The 25529-nt window shown below is 43.7% G+C and overlaps 2 protein-coding genes and 1 long non-coding RNA gene across 16 annotated transcripts in view; 1 reads left to right on the top strand and 2 right to left on the bottom strand.

Moving 5' to 3' along the window:
• Nucleotides 1-9995: 9995 nt before the first annotated feature.
• LOC144580575 (uncharacterized) lies at nucleotides 9996-11857 on the bottom strand. Its single transcript, XR_013530436.1, has 3 exons — nucleotides 11719-11857; nucleotides 10367-10451; nucleotides 9996-10138 (listed from the first exon to the last, which is right to left on the bottom strand). It is a non-coding gene; the product is annotated as an uncharacterized LOC144580575 (long non-coding RNA).
• Nucleotides 11858-12612: 755 nt separating this feature from the next.
• AKTIP (AKT interacting protein) lies at nucleotides 12613-23852 on the top strand. 12 transcript variants are annotated; one of them, XM_078358127.1, is made up of 11 exons: nucleotides 12855-12986; nucleotides 14977-14994; nucleotides 15776-15883; nucleotides 17173-17378; nucleotides 20148-20212; nucleotides 20300-20400; nucleotides 20819-20907; nucleotides 20987-21085; nucleotides 21178-21285; nucleotides 22418-22478; nucleotides 22647-23852. In XM_078358127.1, exons 3-11 carry the CDS (start codon nucleotides 15785-15787, stop codon nucleotides 22752-22754), a joined length of 936 nt encoding a protein of 311 aa, XP_078214253.1. In that variant the 5' UTR covers nucleotides 12855-12986; nucleotides 14977-14994; nucleotides 15776-15784; the 3' UTR covers nucleotides 22755-23852. The 12 variants fall into 12 exon arrangements, with proteins under 12 accessions (XP_035138366.1, XP_035138365.1, XP_078214253.1 ...); XM_035282477.3 differs by having other exon boundaries at nucleotides 22644-23852; XM_035282475.3 differs by lacking the exons at nucleotides 12855-12986; nucleotides 14977-14994 and adding an exon at nucleotides 12613-12759 and having other exon boundaries at nucleotides 22644-23852.
• The window catches only part of RBL2 (RB transcriptional corepressor like 2), a 53678-nt gene continuing 51658 nt past the window's right edge, over nucleotides 23510-25529 (bottom strand). For all 3 annotated transcript variants that reach the window (XM_008985865.4, XM_054248642.2, XM_078358124.1), the window contains one exon: nucleotides 23510-25005. In XM_008985865.4, the coding sequence (XP_008984113.1) occupies nucleotides 24835-25005 (171 nt within the window). In that variant the 3' untranslated portion in view covers nucleotides 23510-24834. The remainder of the gene's footprint in view (nucleotides 25006-25529) is intronic.

Genomic DNA, 25529 nt, shown 5'->3' with positions numbered 1-25529 from the left:
ATATTCAGGTAACTTTTCTCGGTACATTTCTGTTTTTAATCGTTGGTTCATGCAGAACCATTAGGCTGCAATTCATCAGCGGCTCTAGCCAGGCAAGGTGGCTCATGCCTGTAATGCCAGCAATTTAGGAGGTCAATACAGGAAGACCGCTTGAGGCCTGGAGTTTGAGACCAACCTAAGCAAATGGCAAGAGCCCCATCTCTCCAAAAAAAAAAAAAAAAAAAAAAAAGCTGGGTGTGGTGGTGGTGCACACCTGTGGTCCCAGCTACTCAGAAGGCTGAGGCAGGAGGATTGCTTGAGCCCAGGAGTTTGCCATTGCAGTGAGCTATGACCACAGCACTGCTCTCTATCCTAGGGGACAAAGGCAGACCCTGTATTAGACAGACAGACAGCTAGAAGAACCACAATAAGCTTCTCACCCATGAAGCACTCCTGCCAAAAATGATGAATCCAATCAAGCCTTCACACCTTACAGTTTATAAGAAACAGAAGGATAGAGGATCAAGTTAAACGTCACGAGAAAACAGGCCAGCCAAATCCAAAATGCAGAATACTCTTCAAATTGTCAATATTATTGGGAGAAAAAGGTGGGAGGGCTGCTTTAGGATGGAGATTAAAGAGATATAACCAAATGCAATGACTGAGTCTTGACTGAACCCTGGCTTAAAAAAAATGACAACTGTTTCAGTCTGTTTAGACTTAGAACAAAACACCATAACCTGGGCAGTTTATAAACAGCAGAAATTTCCTGTAGTCCTGGAGGCTGGGAAGTTTGAGAGCAAGGTGCTGGTAGTTCAGGAGTCTGTTGAGTTCTTGCTTCTTCAGGGATAATGTCTTCTCACTGGGTCCTCACATGGTGGAAGAAGGAAGGTCGCTCTCTGAGGCCCTTCTACAAGGTCACAAATCCCATGCCTGAGGGCTCCACCCTCATGGCCCAATCATCTCCCAAAGGCTTTACCTCCAAATACCATTACATGAACTATTAGGGTTTCAAATATAAATTTTGAAGAAACAAACATTCAGTCCTTAACTATAAAAGTGTTTCTCCTGGTGTGTGACAATTAGGGCAGTTTTAATAGGTCTGAAGGCCAGGTGCAGTGGCTCCTGCCTGTAATCCCAGCACTTTGGCAGATTTTGAGACCAGCCTGGTCAACATGGCACTTCCCCATCTCTACAAAAAAAAAAAAATACAAAAATTAGCCGGGTGAGGTGGTATGCACCTGTAGCCCCAGTTACTCAGGAGGCTAAGGTGGGAGGATTGCTTGAGCCCAGTATGCTGAGCATGCAGTGAGCCATGATTGACAAGACACTCTTTCGCGCGCACACGCACTCTCTCTCTCTCTCTCTCTCACACACACACACACACACACACACACACACACACACAGGTCTAGGAATGTGGAATTGATTTTCTCAGGAGTGACTGTGGGATAGTTTCATAAGGGAATATCCTTGCTCTGAAGAGAAACACCCTGCGAAGCACTAAGGAGGGAAGGGCATGATGACTGCAACTTATTTTTCAATGACTCAGGAGGGAAAATAGAAAGATGAAATACAGCAAAACATTAACCGTTGTTGAATCTAGATGATGAGCGAAGGGAGTTTGTTGTTGTCTACTTTTCAGTATGACTGAAAATTTTCAGAGTCAAATACTGGAATAAATGATGGTCACACTGTTATTTCCTTTGGGTGGGTGACTCTTGAGGTCGCTGAGCTCCCTCGTCTCGCGGAATCACTATTTACCTATTTCGAGAAAGAAAAGGTGTTTTGCCTGGAATAGTACCCTTCCCTCAGTGAGCATTGTTTCTCTCTTTGCTTTTGTGAGTGTGCCACTCTAGACAAAAGTAATTCAAGCCTTTGTCATCATTCCAAATGCTTTGAAACCACAGAGGTGGTTTTCCAAAGATAACATCAGTCAAGGAGAACACTGCTCTTATGGCTGTGGGTACAGGCATCAGCGTGCTGAGGAGGCAGATATTTGTGGTGTTAGGTCATGTTCAAAATGCTGTTTGATTAAAAAAGGAAATTAGTTCTCTTCAGTCCTGAATGAGCAGCAGTATCATATACTGGTTGCTTTTCCTTAAGACATAAATATTCACGTGGTCCATTAGCTACCCTGATTTCATTTTGAAATGCTGTAGTCAGTCTGTAAAATTCATTCCTCCACACACCCACTCACTCAGGGATGGGGCTTATGGGTAACGGGGCAGGGAAGAAAACATGATGCAACCAAAAACCGGAAGCACATCTGTGATGTCATAAGCAAGAACTCTACTGATCAACGAGGATATGGGAAGGAAAAAAGCGGCATCACCAGCTGTCTATAGCAGTATTTTAAAACCTTCAATAGTTTTTGGAGGACTCAAGATGGCGCTGTGAGAACAACCCAGGATTGGAGCTCGCGTTGAATCCGCAAACGGTGAGTCCGAGCTGCATTTCCAGACTGATCGTTGTTGCCCACAGAACGGGGAAACTCCCAAGTATAAAAAAGACACGGGACGCCAGGCAGTAGGTCTGCCTGGCGAAGCCGGCAGCCGGGGCGGCGGCGGCCGGCCCTACCCAGCAATCCCCACAGGGCGCCTTGTCCGGGTGCCTTGTTGAACCGGCAACCTGAGACTTGAGAGGGCTGGACTTGAGACTGAACGAGACTTGGACAGTAGGCCAGCCCAGGGGATTGCAGGGATTGGGATACCCAGTGGGACGAACAAAACCGCGATTTCAAACTATCCCGAGCAGACGGTCCGAGACGCTCTGTGGGGGAGGGGCGTCCACCACTACGGAGGCAACCTGCCCCAACTGAGATACACGCCCACTGCTGACGCAGCCTGCCGTTGCCGAGGCAACACGCTACAACGAAAAGACTCCGCCGCAGGGCATGGCGGAGAGCACAGCAGAGCCTGCAGGAACAGGGTGAATCACACAACAGCAGGGCGGAGCCTCGGCAGCCAAACAGTGGCTAGTCTGCCTTCTAGCTGGGCAGGACACCTCACCGAACATCCAAAAATAAAGCCCAAACCCCTCAACACAGAGAATTTGAGAGAAAAAAAAAGGGTTTTTTAATGAGCTCTGTTGCAGCAGAATCAAACATAGGAGCCTAACAGCCCTGAATGAACAACAGAGCTCACAGCTCAGCAATTAAGCCCATATAAAGTACAAACTGTCTCCTCAAGCAGCTACCTGACCCCTCTATATCCAAAAGACTGACATTAGGCAGGCATCATCCTGGGACAAAGATAGCAGAAAAAGAAACTGGTAGCATCCCTCGCTGTGCCACAGCTGCTAGAGGTGCACCCCAGACAAGCAGGGTCTGGAGCGGACCTCAGCAGTCATACAGCGAAGGGGCTAGACTGGTAGAAGGAAAACCAAGCAACAGAAATACTTCATCATCAACATTCTGGGTGTCCACTCAGAGACCCAATCGAAAAGTCAGCAACTACGCAGACGACCAGCAGACAAATCCACAAAGATGGGAAGAAACCAGCGCAAAAAGGAGGAAAACACCCGAAACCAGAACACCTCGCCTCCTAGAAAGGACCAAAACTCCTCACCAGCAAGGGAACAAAGCTGGACGGAGAATGACTGCGACGAAATGACGGAATTAGACTTCAGAAGATGGATAATGAGAAACTTTTGTGAGCTAAAAGATCATGTATTAAATCAATGCAAAGAAACTAAGAACCTTGAAAAAAGATTTGAAAAAAGATTCGAGGAAATGATAACAAGAATGGATAACTTAGAGAGGAATATGAATGAATTAAAGGAGCTGAAAAACACAATACGAGAACTTCGCGAAGCAAACACAAGTTTCAATAGCCGAATTGACCAAGCAGAAGAAAGAATATCTGAAGTCGAAGACCAACTCAATGAAATAAAACGAGAAACCAAGATTAGAGAAAAAAGCACAAAAAGGAATGAACAAAGTCTCCAAGAAATGTGGGACTATGTGAAAAGACCTAACCTACATTTGATAGGTGTACCAGAAGGGGACAAAGAGAATGAATCCAAGCTGGAAAATACTCTTCAGGACATCATCCAGGAAAATTTCCCCCACCTAGCAAGACAGGCCAACACTCAAATGCAGGAAATACAGAGAACACCACAAAGATATTCCGCAAGAAGAGCAACCCCAAAGCACATAATCGTCAGATTCAACAGGGTTGAAATAAAGGAGAGAATACTAAGGGCAGCCAGAGAGAAAGGTCGGGTCACCCACAAAGAGAAGCCCATCAGACTCACAGCAGATCTCTCGGCAGAAACACTACAAGCCAGAAGAGAGTGGGGGCCAATATTCAACATTCTTAAAGAAAAGAACTTTCAACCCAGAATTTCATATCCAGCCAAACTGAGTTTCAGAAGTGAAGGAAAAATAAAATCCTTTGCGAACAAGCAAGTACTCAGAGATTTTGTCACCACCAGGCCTGCTTTACAAGAGCTCCTAAAAGAGGCACTACACATAGAAAGGATCAACCAGTACCAGCCATTCCAAAATCACACTGAATGCTAAAGAGCTTCAACATAATGAAGAATCTACAACAACTAACAGGCAAAACAGCCACTTAGCATCAAAATGGCAGTATCAAATTCACACATAACAATATTAACCCTAAATGTAAATGGACTAAATGCACCAATCAAAAGACACAGACTGGCAAATTGGATAAAAATCCAAAACCCATCAGTGTGCTGTATCCAGGAAACCCATCTCACATGCAAGGATACACAAAGGCTCAAAATAAAGGGATGGAGGAAGATTTACCAAGCTAATGGAAAGCAAAAAAAAGCAGGAGTTGCAATTCTCATCTCTGATAAAATAGACTTTAAAGCAACAAAGATCAAAAGAGACAAAGAAGGCCATTACATAATGGTAAAAGGATCGATACAACAAGAAGAGCTAACGATCCTAAACATATATGGACCCAATGCAGGAGCACCCAGATACATAAGGCAAGTTCTTAATGACTTACAAAAGGACTTAGACTCCCACACAATAATAGTGGGAGACTTTAACACTCCACTGTCAATACTAGACAGATCAACCAGACAGAAAATCAACAAGGATATCCAGGGCTTGAACTCAGACCTGGAGCAAGCAAACCTGATAGACATTTACAGAGCTCTCCACCCCAAATCCACAGAATACACATTCTTCTCAGCACCACATCACACCTACTCTAAAATTGACCACATAATTGGAAGTAAAGCACTGCTCAACAAATGCAAAACAACTGAAATCATAACAAACAGCCTCTCAGACCATAGTGCAATCAAGTTAGAACTCAGAATTCAGAAACCGACCCAGAACCGCACAGCTTCATGGAAACTGAACAACTGGCTCTTGAATGTTGACTGGGTAAACAACGAAATGAAGGCAGAAATAAAGAAGTTCTTCGAAACCAATGAGAACGAAGACACAACATGCCAGAACCTCTGGGACACATTTAAAGCAGTCTCTAGAAGAAAGTATATAGCAATAAGTGCCCATATGAGGAGAATGGAGAGATCCAAAATTGACACCCTATCATCAAAATTGAAAGAGCTAGAGGAGCAAGATCAAAAAAACTCAAAACCCAGCAGAAGACAAGAAATAACTAAGATCAGAGCTGAGCTGAAGGAGATTGAGACACGAAAAACCCTTCAAAAAATCAATAAATCCAAGAGCTGGTTTTTTGAAAAGATCAACAAAATAGACAGACCACTAGCCAGATTGATTAAAAAGAAAAGAGAGAACAACCAAATAGATGCAATAAAAAATGAAAAAGGGGAAATCACCACAGATTCCACAGAAATTCAAACCATCATCAGAGAATATTACAAACAACTCTATGCGCATAAACTAGTAAACCTGGAAGAAATGGATAAATTCCTGGACTCCTGTGTCCTCCCAAGCCTAAACCAGGAGGAAGCTGAAACTATGAATAGACCAATAACAAGGTCTGAAGTTGCAGCAATTAAGAGCCTACCACACAAAAAAAGCCCAGGTCCAGACAGGTTCACAGCCGAATTCTACCAGACACACAAGGAGGAGCTGGTACCATTCCTTCTAAAACTATTTCAAACAATCCAAAAAGAGGGAATCCTTCCCAAATCATTTTATGAGACCAACATCATCCTGATACCAAAACCCGGCAGAGACCCAACGAGAAAAGAAAACTTCAGGCCAATATCCATGATGAACATAGATGCAAAAATCTTCAATAAAATATTGGCAAGCCGATTGCAACAGCAAATCAAAAAACTTATTCATCATGATCAAGTAGGATTCATCCCAGGGATGCAAGGCTGGTTCAACATACGCAAGTCTATCAACGTAATTCACCACATAAACAGAACCAAAAACAAAAACCACATGATTATCTCAATTGACGCAGAGAAGGCATTTGACAAAATTCAACAGCCCTTTATGCTAAAAACCCTCAATAAACTCGGTATCGATGGAACGTATCTCAAAGTAATAAAAGCTATTTACGACAAACCAACAGCCAATATCATACTGAATGGGCAAAAACTGGAAGCATTCCCTTTGAAATCTGGCACTAGACAAGGATGCCCTCTCTCACCACTCCTATTCAATATAGTACTGGAAGTTCTAGCCAGAGCAATCAGGCAAGAAAAAGAAATAAAGGGTATTCAAATAGGAAAGGTGGAAGCCAAATTGTCTCTATTTGCAGACGACATGATAGTATACCTAGAAGACCCCATTACCTCAGCCCAAAAACTCCTGAAACTGATAAGCAACTTCAGCAAAGTCTCAGGATACAAAATCAATGTGCAAAAATCACAAGCTTTCCTCTACACCAATAACAGACTTAAAGAAAGCCAAATCAAGAGCGAACTGCCATTCGCAATTGCTACAAAAAGAATAAAATACCTTGGAATACAACTCACAAGGAACGTAAGAGACCTCTTCAAGGAAAACTACAAACCACTGCTCAACGAAATCAGAGAGGACACAAACAGATGGAGAAACATTCCATGTTCATGGTTAGGAAGAATTAATATCGTGAAAATGGCTATACTGCCCAAAGTAATTTACAGAATCAACGCTATCCCCATCAAGCTACCATTGACTTTCTTCACAGAACTGGAAAAAACCACCATGAACTACATATGGAACCAAAAGAGAGCCCGCATAGCCAAGTCAATTCTAAGCAAAAAGAACACAGCGGGGGGCATCACACTACCGGATTTCAAACTATACTACAAGGCTACAGTAATCAAAACAGCATGGTACTGGTACCAAAACAGAGATATAGACCAATGGAACAAAACAGAGGCACCGGAGGCAACACAACATACATACAACTATACAATCTTTGATAAACCTGACAAAAACAAGCAATGGGCAAAGGATTCCATGTTTAACAAATGGTGTTGGGAAAACTGGCTAGCCATGTGCAGAAAGCAGAAACTGGACCCCTTCCTGACACCTTACACTAAAATTAACTCCAGATGGATTAAAGACTTAAACATAAGACCTGGCACCATAAAAACCCTAGAAGGAAATCTAGGCAAAACTATCCAGGACATAGGAGTAGGCAAGGACTTCATGAACAAAACACCAAAAGCATTGGCAACAAAAGCCAAAATAGACAAATGGGACCTAATGAAACTCCACAGCTTCTGCACGGCAAAAGAAACAGTCACTAGAGTGGATCAGCAACCAACAGAATGGGAAAAAATTTTCGCAGTCTACCCATCTGACAAAGGGCTGATATCCAGAATTTACAAAGAACTCAAACAGATTTACAGGAAGAAAACAAACAAGCCCATTCAAAAGTGGGCAAAGGACATGAACAGATACTTTACGAAAGAAGACATACATGAGGCCAACAATCATATGAAAAAATGCTCATCGTCACTGGTCATCAGAGAGATGCAAATCAAAACCACATTGAGATACCATCTCACGCCAGTTAGAATGGCGATCATTAAAAAATCTGGAGACAACAGATGCTGGAGAGGATGTGGAGAAAAAGGAACACTTTTACACTGTTGGTGGGAGTGTAAATTAGTTCAACCATTGTGGAAGACAGTGTGGCGATTCCTCAAGGCCTTAGAAATAGAAATTCCATTTGACCCAGCAATCCCATTACTGGGTATATATCCAAAAGACTATAAATCGTTCTACTATAAGGACACATGTACACGAATGTTCACTGCAGCACTGTTTACAATAGCAAAAGACCTGGAATCAACCCAAATGCCCATTGATAATAGACTGGATTGGAAAAATGTGGCACATATACACCATGGAATATTATGCAGCAATCAGAAATGATGAGTTTGTGTCGTTTGTAGGGACATGGATGAATCTGGAGAACATCATCCTCAGCAAACTGACACAAGAACAGAAAATGAAACACCGCATATTCTCACTCATAGGTGGGTGATGAAAAATGAGAACACATGGACATAGAAAAGGGAGTACTAAACAGTGGGGTCTATTGGGGGGAAAAGGGGAGGGCCAGTGGGAGGGGGAGGTGGGGAGGGATAGCCTGGGGAGAAATGCCAAATGTGGGTGAAGGGGAGAAGAAAAGCAAAGCACAATGCCATGTGTGTACCTACGCAACTGTCTTGCATGCTCTGCTCATGTACCCCAAAACCTATAATCCAATAAAAAATTAAAAAAAAAAAAAAAACCTTCAATAATTCTCAAAAATGTGTGATTTCTGTCGTGTCTGAGGATCATTATTAACTACAGGACAATTATCTGATGTCCTCCCTTAAATCCATTTTCTAAAAAAAAAAAAAAAAATTAAATGCCTACTTTGGCCTCATCCTAAACATTATTACCCATAAAGTCATGGCTTTAATGTGCTAATTATATTTTTTCTAAGACAATCCGCATAGCTAGATCATCCTCTCCTATTTTGGATAGTGACGTATACAGGAATCTACCTTTCAGAAAAGGACTTGAGGGCAAATGGATTGAGCTAAAAACATTGGCTTATATATGCATCTGTGTGTAAAACATGCATTTTAACTAACCTTCGTCATTTTACCCTTTCCTTCCTTCTGTTAAGGCCTTTAAATAGTAAGTCAGTGGCCTAAACTGCTTTGTACAATTACTTTTCCAGAGACCAGAAGAAGCATGATTCAGTGAATATTTTGCTGATTAGAACATGAGCAGAAGTCCCAAATACTCAGAGATCACCTATCTTTTAAGTCCTGATGCAAAAAGAACCTTTTGACACAAATATATCAAACGGGCTTCAAAAATTTAGAATAGCAAATGTAATATGAAGCGATTGAAAATGTTTTATATAGGTAAGGTTTTGGGTCCTTTGAGATTTTTCTCAGCACTTTGTTTTAATCTTAAAGAAACGGTACCTTGAGGCCACCTCCTCACTTCCCCTTGAATAAATCGTCCTGATTTTCATAATGAGTTGCTTTTTTGGCGCAGAGCTGTGGGTGTGCAGGTTGCTGTTTCAAATGTACTTGAGTAGCTCCTGTCCTTCATTTGGGAAATATTTACTGCATGCCTACAACAGCTAGCTTTTGGGTGCTAGGGAGACAATAGAAGGCAAAAAAATGGTTCCTCGTGAGGAGCTTACAGTGTGGGAAACAGACACCTATTATCTCCCAAATCAACAGCAGATTGCCCCAAGGAAGTGGCGTTAGAGCTGGGATCTGTGTAGGGGAGAGAAGAGAATGAACCAGGCAAAGGGAACGTCACTGTTAAAGGCCCCTTCTGTGGTAGGGCAGTTTAGAGAGCATCTCCTTCCAAGGAATTGGAAGAATGCCAGAGTAGCTGGAGTCTGTGGCTGCCAGGGGCTGGACCACAGCCGCTGTGAGGAGTTTGGTCTTTGCCCAATGGGGAACTACTGAAGGGCTTGAACTCCTCAAAAAAATGGAGGTTCTGTCAGCAATGAAAAAGGCAAAAGTGGGTATCAGGTACACACGTAACACCCCAAACATCCCTACCCAAAACAGAACCCAGATTTTCCTATTTCCACTCTCCCAAACCTGCTTGTGGTTCACTGTTTCTCACCTCAGTGAATGGCCACCATCCATCCTGTAGTTCGTGCTAAAAATCTGGGTGTCAGCCATATCTCCCTCTTCATCCGCCATACCTAGTCCATGGCCAAGCTCTGTCCATCCCACCTGTAGGAGTCCATCAACGTTGCTATACCTGAGGCTGGGTAATTCATTTTTAAAAAGAGGTTTATTTGGCTCCTTGCCCACTTCCTTGGGGCAATTAGCCACTGATTTGGGAGATGACTTGATTGGCATCTATTTCCCACACTGTAAGCTCTACAATGAGGAACCATGTCTATTTTGTTCTCCATTGCCTCCCCACCATCCAAAGCCTAGATGTCACAGGTGTGCAATAATATATGTCAAGTGAAAGAAGCAACTAAAGTACGTTCGTATAAGAAGCATGGTGTCAGCATCTTCTGGTGAGGAACTGAGGAAGTTTCCACTCATGGCAGAGACCAGGAGGAATCATCCTGCAAGAAAGAAAGCAGGGGTCGGGGGAGGAGAAGTTGACAGGCTCTTCTTAACAATCAGTTCTCTCCAGACTAACAGAACTCACTCATTACTGCCAGGACAGCACCAAGCCTTTCATAAGGGATCAGCCCCCATGACCCAAACACCTCGCACAGGCCCCACTTTCAACATTGGGGGGTCACATTTCAACACGAAGTTTGGCAGGGTCAAATAAACCATATCCAAAGTATATCACCCCGTCTTAAACATCTCTGGAGTTCATTCGATTCTCCATCTCTACCATCAAATTCATGCAATTGTCTGTTGCCTGAACTACTGCCATGGTTTCTGGACTGTCCCGTGACGCTTGTTGCCCTACAATCTGTTTTCTGCACAAGGTGATGTTTTCAAAATATAAGTCTGATCATGGCTCTCCTCCACCTAAAGTCTAGGCAGAGATCCAGGGACAATCTCAGCCCAGGCCGATCATGATGGACTCATTCCACTTGCCATTGACTGATTTCATAGCAGCCAGAGACCCAGAGACTGACTTCTGGCCACTGAAACCTGCAGGCATTTCTTCTGCAGAGCTTCTGGAAAAGGTATTCATGTACCTCAAAAGGGACCACTGGCAGAAAGGGATACTTTTAATTTTGTGAAATCCTGGGTGTGCCTGGAGTGCGGCACCCATCTTCCTACCAGCCTGAAGGTGCAATTCCAGGGGCTGCAAGGGAAGTAGAGCCTGAAGACTAGGGCACCAGCTCTGGACCCACCTTGCCATGGAGAGAAATCTCCTTGCTAAGTGAGCCGGTTTGAGTTGGCTTTTCTGCCATGTGTAGTCTGATGCTAGTGTGTGTTTAAGGCATCTGGTGTCATGTGGGCAGTTGCTGACATGCACTGAACACTCAGTGGAAAGATGTGAGCTGGAGAAATACCTATGTGAGTTCTTGGTGAAAACTGAAGGTTGGGGAAAGGATGAAAGCAGAAGAAAAGCTTGGAAGAAGAGAATAAGCTGCAAAGAAGATTGAGAAGAATCGGGCCACAGAGGTGCCACAGGAGACCACCTGTGGCCTGAGGAAAGCATTTCTTCCTTGCCTGCCTTTCTGTATTAAGACTCATATTAAAAGGCATTATAAGGCATTGTAACATTCCTAAATGTGCCCTCAGTGAACAAACGGAAGTGGCTCAGAAGGGTTTTCAGCTGGGGGAGGAAGCTGGATTTCTGAACCAACCCTTGGGATTCACATCAGGAGTATTTGGCTTCCTGCCCTTTAGTAAGTCACTTACTAGAATCTCAGAGGCAACCAAAAATGGAACAATCTGGCCAGAGAATGTATCTTCTTTTCTGAGTTTAGCACACTGAGGTAGTGTCAGAGACATGTCAGTGCCTCTGGTGTCTAGAGAAGGGGCAGCGGCTTGCCGGGAGAGGGCTGTCGCGGCAGTGTGGAAATGGAGTGCCGAGATTGGAGGGAGTAGCCACGGAGAGGCACCATTGGTAAAAACAGGCCCAGAAAGCCGTTGGCGGTCACAGAATTAGGCCGGAGAGAGACCTCCATGGGAAAGGAGACAGGAGGTCCACTGAGAGCATGTGAGTTAAAAATAATAAAATTAGAAAAGAAAAATGACCAGGAACTATGTTGCCATGGGAGAGGTTCTACAACTTCAGTGTGGGCCAGAATCAGCAAGGGAACCCGTGACAAATGAGGATTCCTGGTCCTCAGCCTCCCCGAACCCCAGCCCCCAGCCCCGTCTCCACTGGGATGCTGCAGGTAGGGCCGGCATGCACAGGTTCACAAAGCTCCTCTGGCTGCACTAGTGCCCGGGGCCGACTTGGAGCTGAACTCCCTTCAGCTCCAGCCTCCAGCTCCGGCACCGATGGAGAGAACGGGCGTTTCTTGACGCCACGCCAAGCGTCCTTCTGACCCCTGGGACCCTGTGGGCCCGTTGTGGCGGCCTCGGGCCTCGCAGAACTCCCCGAAGCAGTAGGACCCTGCGCCAGGAGCCACGGGGCGGTCGCGCGGCTGGGCACGCCCCAACTGCACCCCAGCCCCAGCACAAGGCGGTTGCGAGGCGACCTGAGCACATAAACCTCCGGGCGGGTCTCCATAGTGACTGGCGGATGCCCTGGCCAATTGTGTCCCGGCGCTTGTTTATCTCCACCCCATCCCTCCTCGGGGGACCGATATTTCCAAGACTGACAGGCCGTTCCGGGTGCTGTTACGTAAGGGGAGGATCAATTGCAGCCTCACCCAAACCGGAGTGATTTGATTGGCAGGACGAAGGGCTGTCTTCCCAACGCCCCCGGAAAAACGTCCTTGACGGGCAGATGTGAGAGCCAGTTGGCGCCAGGAGGCAAGGCGGAAGCCTTGGGCCCAGGGGCGTGCGGCAGGGGGTGGAGCCCGGCGCCGAGGGCAGGGCAGGGTGGGGCGGGGCGGGGATCAACCTGGAGCTGGGCTGGCGCTACGGCCGGAGATGCTGTCGGGCCGCGACAGCGCTCGGCAGCCAAGAGCTCTGCATTGAAGGCACCGGGGTGAGATGCACTGCCCGGTACAGTGGTAGGTATGCGAGGGCTGAGGCATCCGTAAATCTGGCCGCCAGCCTCCGCGGGCCTGGCATTTGTCCGTCCTACTGGGCGCTTGCGGCTCGGCGGCGACGGCGGCCGCGCTGGGACATGGAGGCGGGACCGAGCACCTGTGCGCATTTGCAGGCACCTGCTGCGCTGGCCGCCTCACAGCCCGGGACTGCTGCTGGGGGCTTCGGCTCCAGCTGGGCCGGGCCGGCCGAGGGAGAGAGGCAGGCCCTGCTGGCTCGCCCCGGCCGGTGCCCGCCCTCCCCGACTGGGTCCCGAACCCGAGCCTTGGCTAAGGAGGTGTCGCCGAGTCCCATAGCCCCTCATTGCAGGGGCCTGGGATTCCCGGGTCAGCTTCGAGCTAGCTGCAAGTCCAGGACAGGGCCCCCGCCTTGCATCACCTTGAGACAGGTTTGTCCAGATTCCCTGCGTGCTCAGAGGCTGATTTCCGCCCGCGGCGAGGGTGCCGGTCCGAGGCCTCCGCGGGTCCCGGCTGTCCCCAGCGAGCGTAGTCCGGGCCATTTTCGTCTTTTTTCTGGTCCCTGCTCTGTCGCCTCTTAACGTGGAATTTCAAGTCTGATTCGGGGTGATGTGAGGGCACCGTGGCACACAGAGTAACAGCAGCATTCATGTTTTAGCTCTGCCATGCACTATCATTCGCGCAGACTGAAACCCCAGACTTCTCAGCTGGATGATGTAAAGGAATGTAGCCGTGGCCAAAGAAGCAGAAATTCTAAAATTGTTTCCCAGTGGCAAGGATGTAACCTATGTCTTGCTTCCATCTATGTCATTCCTCTCGGAACATGTCATGCTGTGCTTGTCCAAGACTAGACCCTGAAAAATGTGCTAGTTTCTCGTGATTATTATCTTGCAGCTGGAAACATTGGATTAAAAGAGCCATCGCAAAGTTAGGCAGCAGTAGACAATACCTCCTGCTTAAAGATAGGCAGAACTGGGGACAAATTGTATTGGGTTCTTAAAGGCAAAGTCGGAGAATCCTAACGTGTTAGACCTGGGAGAGACTACAGGTTTGCACCAACCCATTAAATGTACATGGTGGAGAGCACCACTGTGTCCCAAGGGATGGAGGTCCTGTGTTAAATCAGGTGTGTCCCAGAGGACATTGGGGTATTTCACATTACTGCTAGATCTGAAAATCAGTGTCTTCATTTGAGCCAAACAAGAACATGCCCCCGCACATTTTTGATATCCTAAGTGTATTCATACTCACCTTTAAAGGCAGATTTGCGGAGAGCTGTTGTTACTTATTGGATGTTTTCCATGTTAGTGGAAGAACCAGGATCTTCATTCCTCTGATTTAATTACTGGGTGGCATTTTCTCATGCAAAACAAAACAGCAGTCATAGGCACTGGCAAGGTTTGGATGACTTGGGTTGGATATGTCCCTGGATGTCACAAGTTCATCAGAAGGCAAATTATTGCTGATTGGGGACATTTAGTACATGGTTTGCGCATGATCTGCTTAAGAAATTAGGAAAACTTTACTTAGTTTTGACCCTTTTCACCTTCAGCCTTTTGATTAGTACAAGTAGGAATTCAGAGAAGGAGCTCTGCTTTAAAGGTAACAGCCTGCGGGAAAATCACCAGGGCAGAGAAGTTGCTGTTCTCTTACAGCTGGGCTTGGCTGCTTTTCCTTTGCTTCTTTGTATTTTTAGTAAATGACCCACTGACTTTATGACCTTTGAAGACACGCTTTCTTATTCACGGCTTGAAGCTTCGCCTGGAAGATCTGTACTTGTGAACTGTCTCTTGTAAGCCTCTGTTGCATTTGTCTGGATTGCTAGGCAGTTCCTTAAGTGCATGATCCTGCAGTTTCTATATGTTTCGAAGTTGTAAAAGGCAGTTTCCTGGGGGATGGTACGGACAGGACTCAGGTAACCCCTTTTATCATCTTAGTGATACAATTGCTTTGCCTTCCCTGTTTTCTCATTTCTTTGGCTAACACTTTGCTGGAGGAATCATTCTGTATTCAAGTGAGTTGAGACAGCTTTTAATTCAGCCTCCTTAGATATTTATTGTTTGTTCCCATAGCTGTGGGAACAGTGATACAACTTTTGCGTATGTGGGCACAGTGCATTCTGAATCTGGTTTTCCTGTTAAAAGCTGAGATGTGCTAGTAGCAGCTGTTGTCCATATCTTCTGAATTTCTGGCACCAAAGCTCATCTGTGTCACTGAGTAATCTGAATCCTAGCCAGGGGACCTGGTGCACAGATTCTGATAAACATCTAAAGGTGTGCAATAAATTAGAGCCAGAAAAGGAAGATGGTATAGAAGGAAACTGTTTCTGAAGATGCCTGAAGACCTTTCCTAGGTTTTTATAACTCTTTGTTATATAACATTATATTGTATATCTAGGGTATTAGATTTAGTTATTCATCATTTCAGAAGTCTTAGATGTTGGCCAGGCATGGTGGTTCACGCCTGTAATACTAGCACTTTGGGAGGCTGAGGCGGGCGGATCACTTGAGGTCAGGAGTTGGAAGACCAGCCTGGTCAACATGGTGAAACCCTGTCTCTACTAAAAATAGAAAAATTAGCCAGGCATAGTGGCAGCCACCTGTAATCCCACCTACTCAGGAGGTAGAGGCAGGAGAATCACTTGAATCCAGAAAGTGGAGGTTGCAGTGAGCCAGGCTATCACGCCAGTGCACTCCAGCCTGGGTGACAGAGCAAGACTCCATCTTAAAAAAAAAAAAAAAAAAACTTAACTGTTGGTATCGGCATGTTTCTATGTTTTCCCGTCTTGTTTTAAGGTAAAGTGAATGCTGCAGACAGAAGATTTTGATGACACACCACTGAATTTGTTTGGAATACACGTTATGAACCCTTTCTGGAGCATGTCTACAAGCTCTGTACGCAAAGTAGGTACAGTTGATAAATTCAGTAAGGAAACCTATTTGCTTCTGTGTCTGAAAACAGGGTCAGAATGAAGGCCAAAGTAATCTGTCACAGTCACCTGTAATCTTGACAAAATTACCTGGGTTTTCTAGTTAAGGGTTTACTCTTGAAAAATAATTATTTTATTGGTTAAAGTCTGTTTCTGAGACTTCAGTTGCATCTCAAATACAAATCGTTCTGGTCATCACAATTCTAAGATTATTTAGGTTACATTTACACATGATATCTGTGACATTGTAGTTTCTGCTATACTTCAAGGTTCTATGGTTAGAACAGCTCTGGGAAAGGCTAGTCTAATATCATTAAATCAGACTTTAGGGGCACTAATTTTTCTAAATAAAATTATTAAAAAATATATCTTTTCATTTTAGGAAAGGTTAAATTAGACAATAAGAAAATTTAAATAACCATAATATCATCTCTGAGAACAAACACCACTATTACTTTTTGTGTACGTATATGATATACATCTCTTCCTCACTTGTACATAGCTAGTAATGGGGTACAATTGCAGTTTTGCTTCATTGGCATATTGCATTGTGCTGGTCAGGGCCTTTAGGTGCACCCATCACTGGGGCTATGCATACGATACATGTTTTTTTATATAGCTAATTAAACAGCCTTTGGTTGTACTTGCGCCAAGGAAGTACCTGTGCGATGGCAGTTTAGTCTCTGACTCATGTTGACCTTTGTCTTTGACTAAGGTTTATGCTGGTGATATCTGAAATGTCAAAACATACCCAGTAGGGACAAGATCAGAATCAGACCCAAGCAAGTGAGAGAATAGCTTTATTCTTTGTTTCCAACCGAAGTGCTAATAGGCAGTGACTACTTTCAGTCATCCACACTACTTTGAGCTTCTTAGACCTAACCTTCTATAGCATCTAAGTGCAGGGGGACTTTTCTAGCCTTGTGCAGTTGTCTTATTGCTTGGTAACCCCTTGCCCTCTTTTTGGGGCCACTAGGAGAAACCATTTCTCTCTGTGTTTCAGTTAATCCTGTACACAGTAACTGTGTCGTCCTTATAGGATGAGTTTCCCTGTACGAAAGAGTTTCTCTAATGCTTTGGTCTTGCTTCAGCTTTGTCTTTATATGACCTGCCTGCCCAAAGGACTTTCTAGTCATCTTGGGTATGGTGTTAGAATGTCCTTGTAAAGGAGTAATTCCAGCTTTTCGGCCATGGAGCTAACAATATACTCTTGTGATTTAAGAACCATCCTAACAGATAACCTTCCAACTTCATCTTGTATAGCGATCTGAAGGTGAAGAGAAGACACTAACAGGGGACGGGAAAACCAGTCCTCCACGAACTGCACCAAAGAAACAGCTGCCTTCCATTCCCAAAAACGCTTTGCCCATAACTAAGCCTGCGTCTCCTGCCCCAGCAGCACAGTCAACAAATGGCACGCATGCGTCCTATGGACCCTTCTACCTGGAATACTCGCTGCTTGCAGAATTGTAAGTTCTTAAACTATTTGGTTAAATTAGCAGTGATCCTTTAAGGTGAAGAATGAAGTTTATTCCGATGGACGCAGTAAAGGGCTGTCACTTAATCTCAAAGCTCAAACCTGTCCCTCCAACATCAGCCTTAATAAATATGGAGGCTATTGCTGGTGATGGAATCTTTCTTAACCAAGACCTAAGTAGAGTTATAAAAATATCCTCTCTTAAAGATTCTCATGTGGAGCTTGGGTGAACGAGATTTAAAGGCAGAGGATACTTTAAATTCCATGTCTGTTTTAGAGAGTAAGAAAAGGAAGAAACTAAGGTTTATTAGGAACCGACAGTAGACCAGGAACTTAATAAACTTGGTCTTCGTTTCTATGAAGTGAGGAATTTGCCTCCTGAAGAGGTTTTTCTAGAGTTGGACAGTGGCAGAGTGGTAATCTCTGCCTTCTTGGGTCAGACTCATCTGGAGGATGGTGCTCCTTGGTTGTCGCCTTGTAGGTGGCCTCTTGACAGATGGAGAAGGCCTAGCAGAGAAGGACCAGGAAGCCATACCTTAGGGATCAACGGTTGAAGGAACTGGAGAAGTTTTCTTAGAGAAGAGAAAGCTTAAGCACATATTAAAGTTGTCTTCATGTATTTGAAGGTCTGTCACAAAAAGGATCTGAATTATTCTGTATGACCCCCAAGGCAGGACTTAGCAATTCTGGGGAAGAGACAAAGATGTGGGCTCCATGTAAGGAAGATGCTGACTGGTCACTGAGGTCAGCAGCTGGGCTGCACTTGCACCTGGTTGTGGAGTGTAAGGAGCTGTACAGGGTGCAGAGTGCTGGCAGCAACCCCACAGTGCCTGGCACACACGGGGGCTCCAGCACTGCAGACGCAGATGGCATTTGAGAATTTGTTAAAAGGACAGAGAGTTTGGAGAATTCCTAATTTCCATCATTTAAAAATTCCTGTGTATAGTAATTTTAAGCATCCTTGAGCCAGGCACAGTGGCTCATGCCTATAATCCCAGCTACTTGGGAGACTGAGGCAGGAGGATCACTGGAGCCCAAAAGTTCAAGACCAGGCTGGGCAACAGAGTGACCCCGTCTCTAAAAGAAATTAAAAATATCCCAGCTGTGGGCCTATAGTCCCAGCTACTATAGGGAGGCTAAGGTGGGAGGATCACTTGAGCTCTGGAATGTGAGATAAGCCTAGGCCATATAGCAACTCCTCATCATTTTTCTTTTTTATGAGATGGAGTCTCACCGTGTTGCCTAGGCTGGAGTGCACTGGCGCAGTCTCAGCCCACTGCAGCCTCCATCTTCTGGGTTTAGGCATTTCTCCAGCTTCAGCCTCCGGGGTAGCTGAGACCACAGGTATGCACCACCATGCCCAGCTAATTTTTGTATTTTTAGTAGAGACAGGTTTTTGCTGTTTTGGCCAGGTTGGTCTCGAACTCCTGACCTCAAGTGATCTGCCTGCCTCAGCTTCCCAGAGTGCTGGGATTACAGGCATGAGCCACAGAGCTTAGCCTATGAGATCTCTTTTTGTTGTTGTTGTTGCCCAGAAAAAAAAAAAGCATCCTTGACTCCTCCCTCAATGTATTAATGTTGTAATAGTCAGAGGGTCTGAGGCCCCAGGGTAACTGGCTGGCTGGGTGTGATTTGGTATCAGTGGCCCCTTTGGCTCTGTAATGGAGGCCCTGTGTTTGAGGCTGGGCCGTGAGTTGAACAGGCCTTCACTGTGGTGATTAAATCTGTACTGGAACACAGAACTGCCTTTTCTGGCAAAGTAGATACATCTGCCAGCCATGTTGCTATGGACATGCTGAATTTTAGCAACTTAAAAATGGACTAGATAATAACTCAAAAATGATTAAAAGCAAGTGAATGGCAAGTAGGTAATAAAAATGATAAACAAATAGTTCTTGATGAAATCCAGGATTGGCAGGTTAATGTGTTTTAAGACCCTAGGTAAAATTTGTTCTTTTCAAGGTATGGTCTCAGCCTTACCTCTTTAGGCTCATAGTTGCAAGGAACAGACCAGAGTGGTTGTGGGTGGTAACGAGGTCCCAGAAGAACCAGTGTAGCCTTTGTGTCAGTACACCTGTCGTTCCTTGTTTTCAGCACCGTTTCCCATTCCCTGGCAAGGCCCAGAGTTTAGGTGTCTGCGTTGGGGGGTCAGTTTGAGGGCAGAGCATGTGAGAGCTTCGCAAGGATACCTGCCCTCCCCAAGCAGCACTGCGAGCTGGACACTGCCCACTGCTGTGGGATCTTGTGATTCAAATATAAAATGACAACTTGGTGATCCAATTCCAAGAAATCTTAATTTATCTAAAGTTGTATTTTAAAAGTTTTTGAATGATCATCCATGATCACAAAAGCATCATTTTATAAATACTCTCATTGACCTCAAATGTACAGAACTTAACTTCAGATTGCATTATTCAGAATTGCCTATAGGCTGGTTTCCAAATGATGTTTGGAAGAGCAGATGTCTGGAAGGAAAAGTTTATTCTTCACTTATCCCTGTTTGGCTTAAGTTCTTACTGTAGGGCCCCTCCTGGCCTGCTCATTCCTCTGTGAGCAGCTGCTGTGAAGCCTGTAGTGGGCAGCTGTCAGGGCCAGGGCTCAGAGTCTGTCAGGTGAGAGATTGTGAGAACTTGGCCTGCAGGGTTTGGGCATCAGTTGCCCCTTGAGGGGACATTCATTGTCTCAAAGTGAACGTGGGGTGGTTTGATCTGCATATGTCAGTTGTATCCACACCAGTTAATCATTCTGCTTTTGTTTGTAGTACCTTGGTTGTGAAGCAGAAGCTACCGGGTGTCTATGTGCAGCCATCTTACCACTCTGCATTAAGTAAGATGAGGATTCACTCTTAATTTATAGCACATTTAGTTCCTCCCACACAGATTTAGGCCTTAACGGTTTTATCTTTTCCTACAGTGTGGTTTGGAGTAATATTCATACGGCACGGACTTTACCAAGATGGCGTATTTAAGTTCACAGTTTACATCCCTGATAACTATCCAGATGGTGACTGTCCAGTAAGTTGGCTTCTCTTGTGGATCAGCAAGGAGGGCTGAAAGGGCTTACAGCTTTCCTGACCTGGTACCTCTATGATTTATCTACCCAGTAGTCGTTCGGGGGACTTGTGTGCTTTGCAGCAGCTTCTGGCATGCCATCCTCTGCCTTGAGCAAGGGAGGTTGGCTGCTGTCCTGTAGCACTTACCAGGTGAATGGTGATTCTCAGGCTCTAGTAGAGGGAGAGGGAGTTTTCTCCACTTCATTGCAAAATTTAGTTTTTCAGGAACAGGGTAAAAGTAGTTACGTATCCTTTTTGAGGCAGCTCTTTAGTTTTAAATAACATGATTGCCTTGTCCTGAAGCTCTTTTTATCACGATTTCAATGGGTCTCATAAGCGCCACTACTTCCATTAATGGACATGTCTCTATTTAAATACAGCGCTTGGTGTTTGATATTCCCGTCTTTCACCCGCTAGTTGATCCCACCTCAGGTGAGCTGGATGTGAAGAGAGCATTTGCAAAATGGAGGTAAGTAAATAAAGTGTTTCTTTCAGTGATGTAGTACAGCAAGAGGAAGCCTCAGTAATCACGCCGTGTTTCCCTTTAGGCGGAACCATAATCATATTTGGCAGGTATTAATGTATGCAAGGAGAGTTTTCTACAAGATTGATACAGCAAGCCCCCTGAACCCAGAGGCTGCAGTACTGTATGTAACATTTGCTTTGTTATTTAAAATAAATTCGAAGACGCAGCTAAGTAGAATAAGTTGATAACTTTTGATTTAAACTTTTAACACAGGTATGAAAAAGATATTCAGCTTTTTAAAAGTAAAGTTGTTGACAGTGTTAAGGTGTGCACTGCTCGTTTGTTTGACCAGCCTAAAATAGAAGACCCCTATGCAATTAGGTAAGTGGTGCAGCCCCCAAATAACTGTCCACTGTCCTTTCGAGTACACTGCTTCCTTTCTTCAGGTGGTCTCAATGGATATTTAAAAGGCAAATGCATAAACCGTTAACCTGCAATCTTTATAACTTGGTGCCAACTCAATTTCTGATGCCTCTGAGGCTCTTCCCTTAAACAGAAAGCTTTACATCTGACAGACTGTGCTGACAGCATGTTCTCTGGTGACTTTGGTTTCCCAGAGATCCTTGTGATACACTTATTCATTCACATGTCAGGACTCTTCAGCTGGCAGATTTAGCTGGAGCCCCTCTTAAACTGCCACACCCTCACAGACATGCAGATGTGGTAGAAGGAGGAAAACTGAAGAGCGTGAGAATGGCACTGTGACATTTGATTTAGGAAACAGTGTCTGGAGGAGTATTGGGAGTGGATGAATTGGTGATTTTGCTCTTTGGCAACATTGGTACTGCTTGGGAAGGCAGTGGAGTATAGCTGTTAAGAGCTTGGACTCATGGCCAGGTATGGTGGCTTATGCCTGTAATCCCAGCACTTGGGAAACCAAGGTGGGCAGATCATGAGGTCAGGAGTTTGAGACCAACCTGACCATCATGGCCAAACCCAATCTCTACTAAAAATACAAAAATTAGCTGGGCATGGTGGCTCATGCCTGTAGTCCCAGTGAGGCTGAAGCAGGGGAATGGCTTGAATCTAGGAGATGGAGGTTGCAGTGAGCCGAGATTACACCGCTGTACTCCAGCCTGGGTCACAGAACTAGACTCCATCTCAAAAAAAATAAAAATAAGAGCTTGGAGTCAGCAGATGGACTATTTGGCTTTTGTATGTTTTAGCTCTGATAAACCCAGAGAAATTAATTTTACCCTGCTTTCCTTTGTTAATCTTTTAAATAGTAGTACTTTAGGGGTTGGTGTGAGGCTTAAATGAGATCATCCATGTATGAGGGATAGTTATGTGAGAATTAATTAGGTAATATCTAAAACCTACATGTTGACAACAAAAGTACTGTTCTTTGTTAAGTTGGGGGATTGGCTTAAAGCTTAATTACTACAAAATGAATGTTATAAAATTTAGTTTTATAACCAACACATAGTTTTAAAATACTTTTCTCTTCCTTAAGCTTTTCTCCATGGAATCCTTCTGTACATGATGAAGCCAGAGAAAAGATGCTGACTCAGAAAGTAAGTGGACCACCACTTATGATATGGCTAACTCATTGTTTCTTTTCTAAAATGTCTTCATTGGAGACTGCTTGTTACCTACAAGCAACTTTTTTGGGAAACAAGTTTGTACAGTGCTGAAATCTCATCAGTCATTTTGTTAATGTCTGTTTTGATTGTGCCTAGAAGAAGCCTGAGGAACAGCACAATAAAAGTGTTCATGTTGCTGGCCTGTCATGGGTAAAGCCTGGCTCAGTACAGCCTTTCAGTAAAGAAGAGAAAACAGTGGCGACTTAAGAGATGGTGAATCTGGTGCACCATGCACTTTCCTGCTGGACTCTGGCCTAGTTCAAGCTGACCAATGGCAGAGGACTGCCTGAAGAGTAAAGCTGTGTGAACAATGACTGACTGCCAGTGTTTTCCATGTATGCATAGGTTCTAACAGCAGGTTTTGGAAACCTCTCTCTAAGTAATGCATTACTTCTGTCAGAAGTGTCTTAGGGTGGTTATCTAGTTCAGTACTCCAAATTTTGGGGACCTTGAGGCTTAAGTATTTTTCTGAATATAATGCTAAAGGTAAGTTGCATTCATTTAAACTAATAGAGCAGACAGAATTCAGCACTACTTAATAGTTTGTAAATCAGTGGTTTCAGTTGTATATATGTTAGGAAATGGAGAGATATAGAGAGAGCAGGTTCCATAGCTCAGCACTTTTAAGTGGAAGATCATTTGAATCTCAAGTCTTCAGCCTGCACTGATTTATAGCCTGCACTGTCTTACTGATTTATAAACTGAAATCACTGAGAAATGTCTTTAGTTGAGTGAGAAGAAACCAGAACACTTGTTCCTAGTGTTGTGTTGTTTTTTAAGCAAATTACTCACTGTATTTTTATGGCAGGAGGGAGAAAAAGTGTTAACGGTTTCTAATGAAGTCAGATATTTAAATGATGAATGACTAATGTGTTTAGTAGAGACAAAATAAACCAATAAAGGATTGTTCTTTGCCATTTATGCAAGAAACTACCCTTTTCTCAATATAACCAAACAAAAGCTAATTTATAAATGCTTTATTGAAAAATACACTTATCTTCATATAAAATTACAGTAGCAGTATCTTGAGAGGTTTTATAAATATTTTTGCAGAACACTATTCTAATTGAACAGTGTAAGTTCCATATTTTTCTCAGAGCAATATGAAGTTACCTAGTAACTTTGTTTATACTGATTCAATTTACAATTGAATTTTCTCCCTAATAAGATTATTAATTTGACTTGAAAACTGCTGGAACAATAGTGATTAATAAAGGTATGTATAGATAATTCAACAGCTGTTATTTAACACGTTCTAATTTGTATAAATGGTACTATGTGCTAATAAAAACCTAAATTCTCCAACCAATTTTTTAAACTGCCAAGAACACCCAAAAATATTTTAAAATATATCACCTTAATAGACATATCTTTTAGATAACTCCCTCCAAAAGGCAGAGGTCATAGTTTTTCATACTAATTGCCTCAATTCAACTTGATTTAAAGTCTTTTCTTAGCCGGTTGATTCCTATATAACAAAAAAACTGGAGAATTTAAAACCTATTCCCAAAAGGTGGCCATAGGGGCTTTAACAGTTTTAAAAAGTACAAAAGCATTAAAGAAAATATTGGATGTTTAGCCTGGAAGTTTTGTTCACATTGTAGAAAGTGCTATCACAAATATACAGCAAAATCTGGGTTACAAAATCATGCATTTTACAGCCCTAAAGTGCCGCCACTTATACAGGTTCACTCAGACATTGCACACCCAAACAATCAAGCACTTTTCACACTGCACCATACCGAATGGGAAGAGGGAAGACGTGCACAAAGGGAAACAACCTGGGTGCACTCTCCTTTCTTCTATTTCAGGAATGCAAAAATCACACGCTCCTACCAGGTGTTTTAGGACAGAACACCTAATTTTTGTTTTGCTTTTCATGAGGACTACAGCTGACCACAAAACAGGTAGGAGTGAACTTGAAACACAGTTCTTCTGTTGGAGTATGTCAACAGAAGCCTCCTATGCTCACATGTGAGTACCCGTCGTTCTGCTGCAGTACTTTAAAGGCTTTGTCAGAGTCAAAAATCCAAGTTTGGATTCTAAGCAGCCTTGACAGTAATCACTGAATGGTAGGGGGAAAAAAGGCAGCCGGGATGGATTAAAATATCCTAAGGATACTGGTGGAAGGAGTTAAGTCCCATTTCTCACCAAAATGTCCCCTCCTGTTACTAACAGGCTGTAATTGATCAGCTGGATTAAGAAAAAAAGGCTCCATAGTCTAGATGCATTAAAGGTGCTGCTGCTAAACAGATTTTGTGAAGAGTGTGAATACAAGAGACTAACCTCAGTGGGAACCACGGTCATTAGCTACATCTTGGAGACGGCGTAATAAGGCAGAATGATTTTCTGGGCAAATTCTTTTTGCAGGTGATTCACTTCCATCTTCCAAAAGAATTCCTCTCTTTTTAGTTGGCGTTTCTCCTGTGCGTATCATACTATTAATTTCTCTCAGTCTCTATGGTGGAAAAAGATACAAAATTTTAAAATGCAAATGTACACAGCTCAGTATTAAGTCAAAGACTTTCAAATGAGTTAAATAGTTTACCTGGAAGAGTTTGAACACATCTACACACAAAAGAAACACACCATTTATAAGTGAGAACAGGTATTTGACTTAAAGAAAAGATTTTTTAAAAATAAAGAGAAAAGAAACACTTAAGTTACATAACCAGCTCACTTTTCAGCTGGCCAAGGCTGATGGCTATCTGAGAAGGAGCTGAATAGTTCTATTTTTAACAAGCTCCTCCACAGATGCTTTTGACCTATACATTTCTATCATTTGTGAGTTCACAAATTTTTTTTTTTACAATAATTATGTAGCATTACATTGCTATGTGATAGTCACTTAAACACATAACTTTTTTTAAAAAAAAGTACAATTTTATACCGTATTCTCTTTTTTCAGTCTAATGTTACTCATTTTTTAGCAGCCATCCTCAACTGGGATTTCACTAGAAAAGTAGACCTTAATTCCCTAAG

This window comes from Callithrix jacchus, chromosome 20 (genome assembly GCF_049354715.1).
Source record: "Callithrix jacchus isolate 240 chromosome 20, calJac240_pri, whole genome shotgun sequence".
Classification (NCBI taxonomy): Eukaryota; Metazoa; Chordata; class Mammalia; order Primates; family Cebidae; genus Callithrix; species Callithrix jacchus.
The sequence above is the reverse complement of the archived record's forward strand: the minus strand, read 5'-3'. Positions and strand labels throughout refer to the sequence as shown.

Coding starts and splice junctions, on each gene's coding strand:
- AKTIP (XM_035282475.3), top strand. CDS start 15,785: ATGCTGCAGACAGAAGATTTTGATGACACACCACTGAATTTGTTTGGA. Junction 17,379..20,147: donor TACTCGCTGCTTGCAGAATT/GTAAGTTCTTAA, acceptor TTTTGTTTGTAG/TACCTTGGTTGTGAAGCAGA. Junction 21,286..22,417: donor GAAGACCCCTATGCAATTAG/GTAAGTGGTGCA, acceptor CTCTTCCTTAAG/CTTTTCTCCATGGAATCCTT.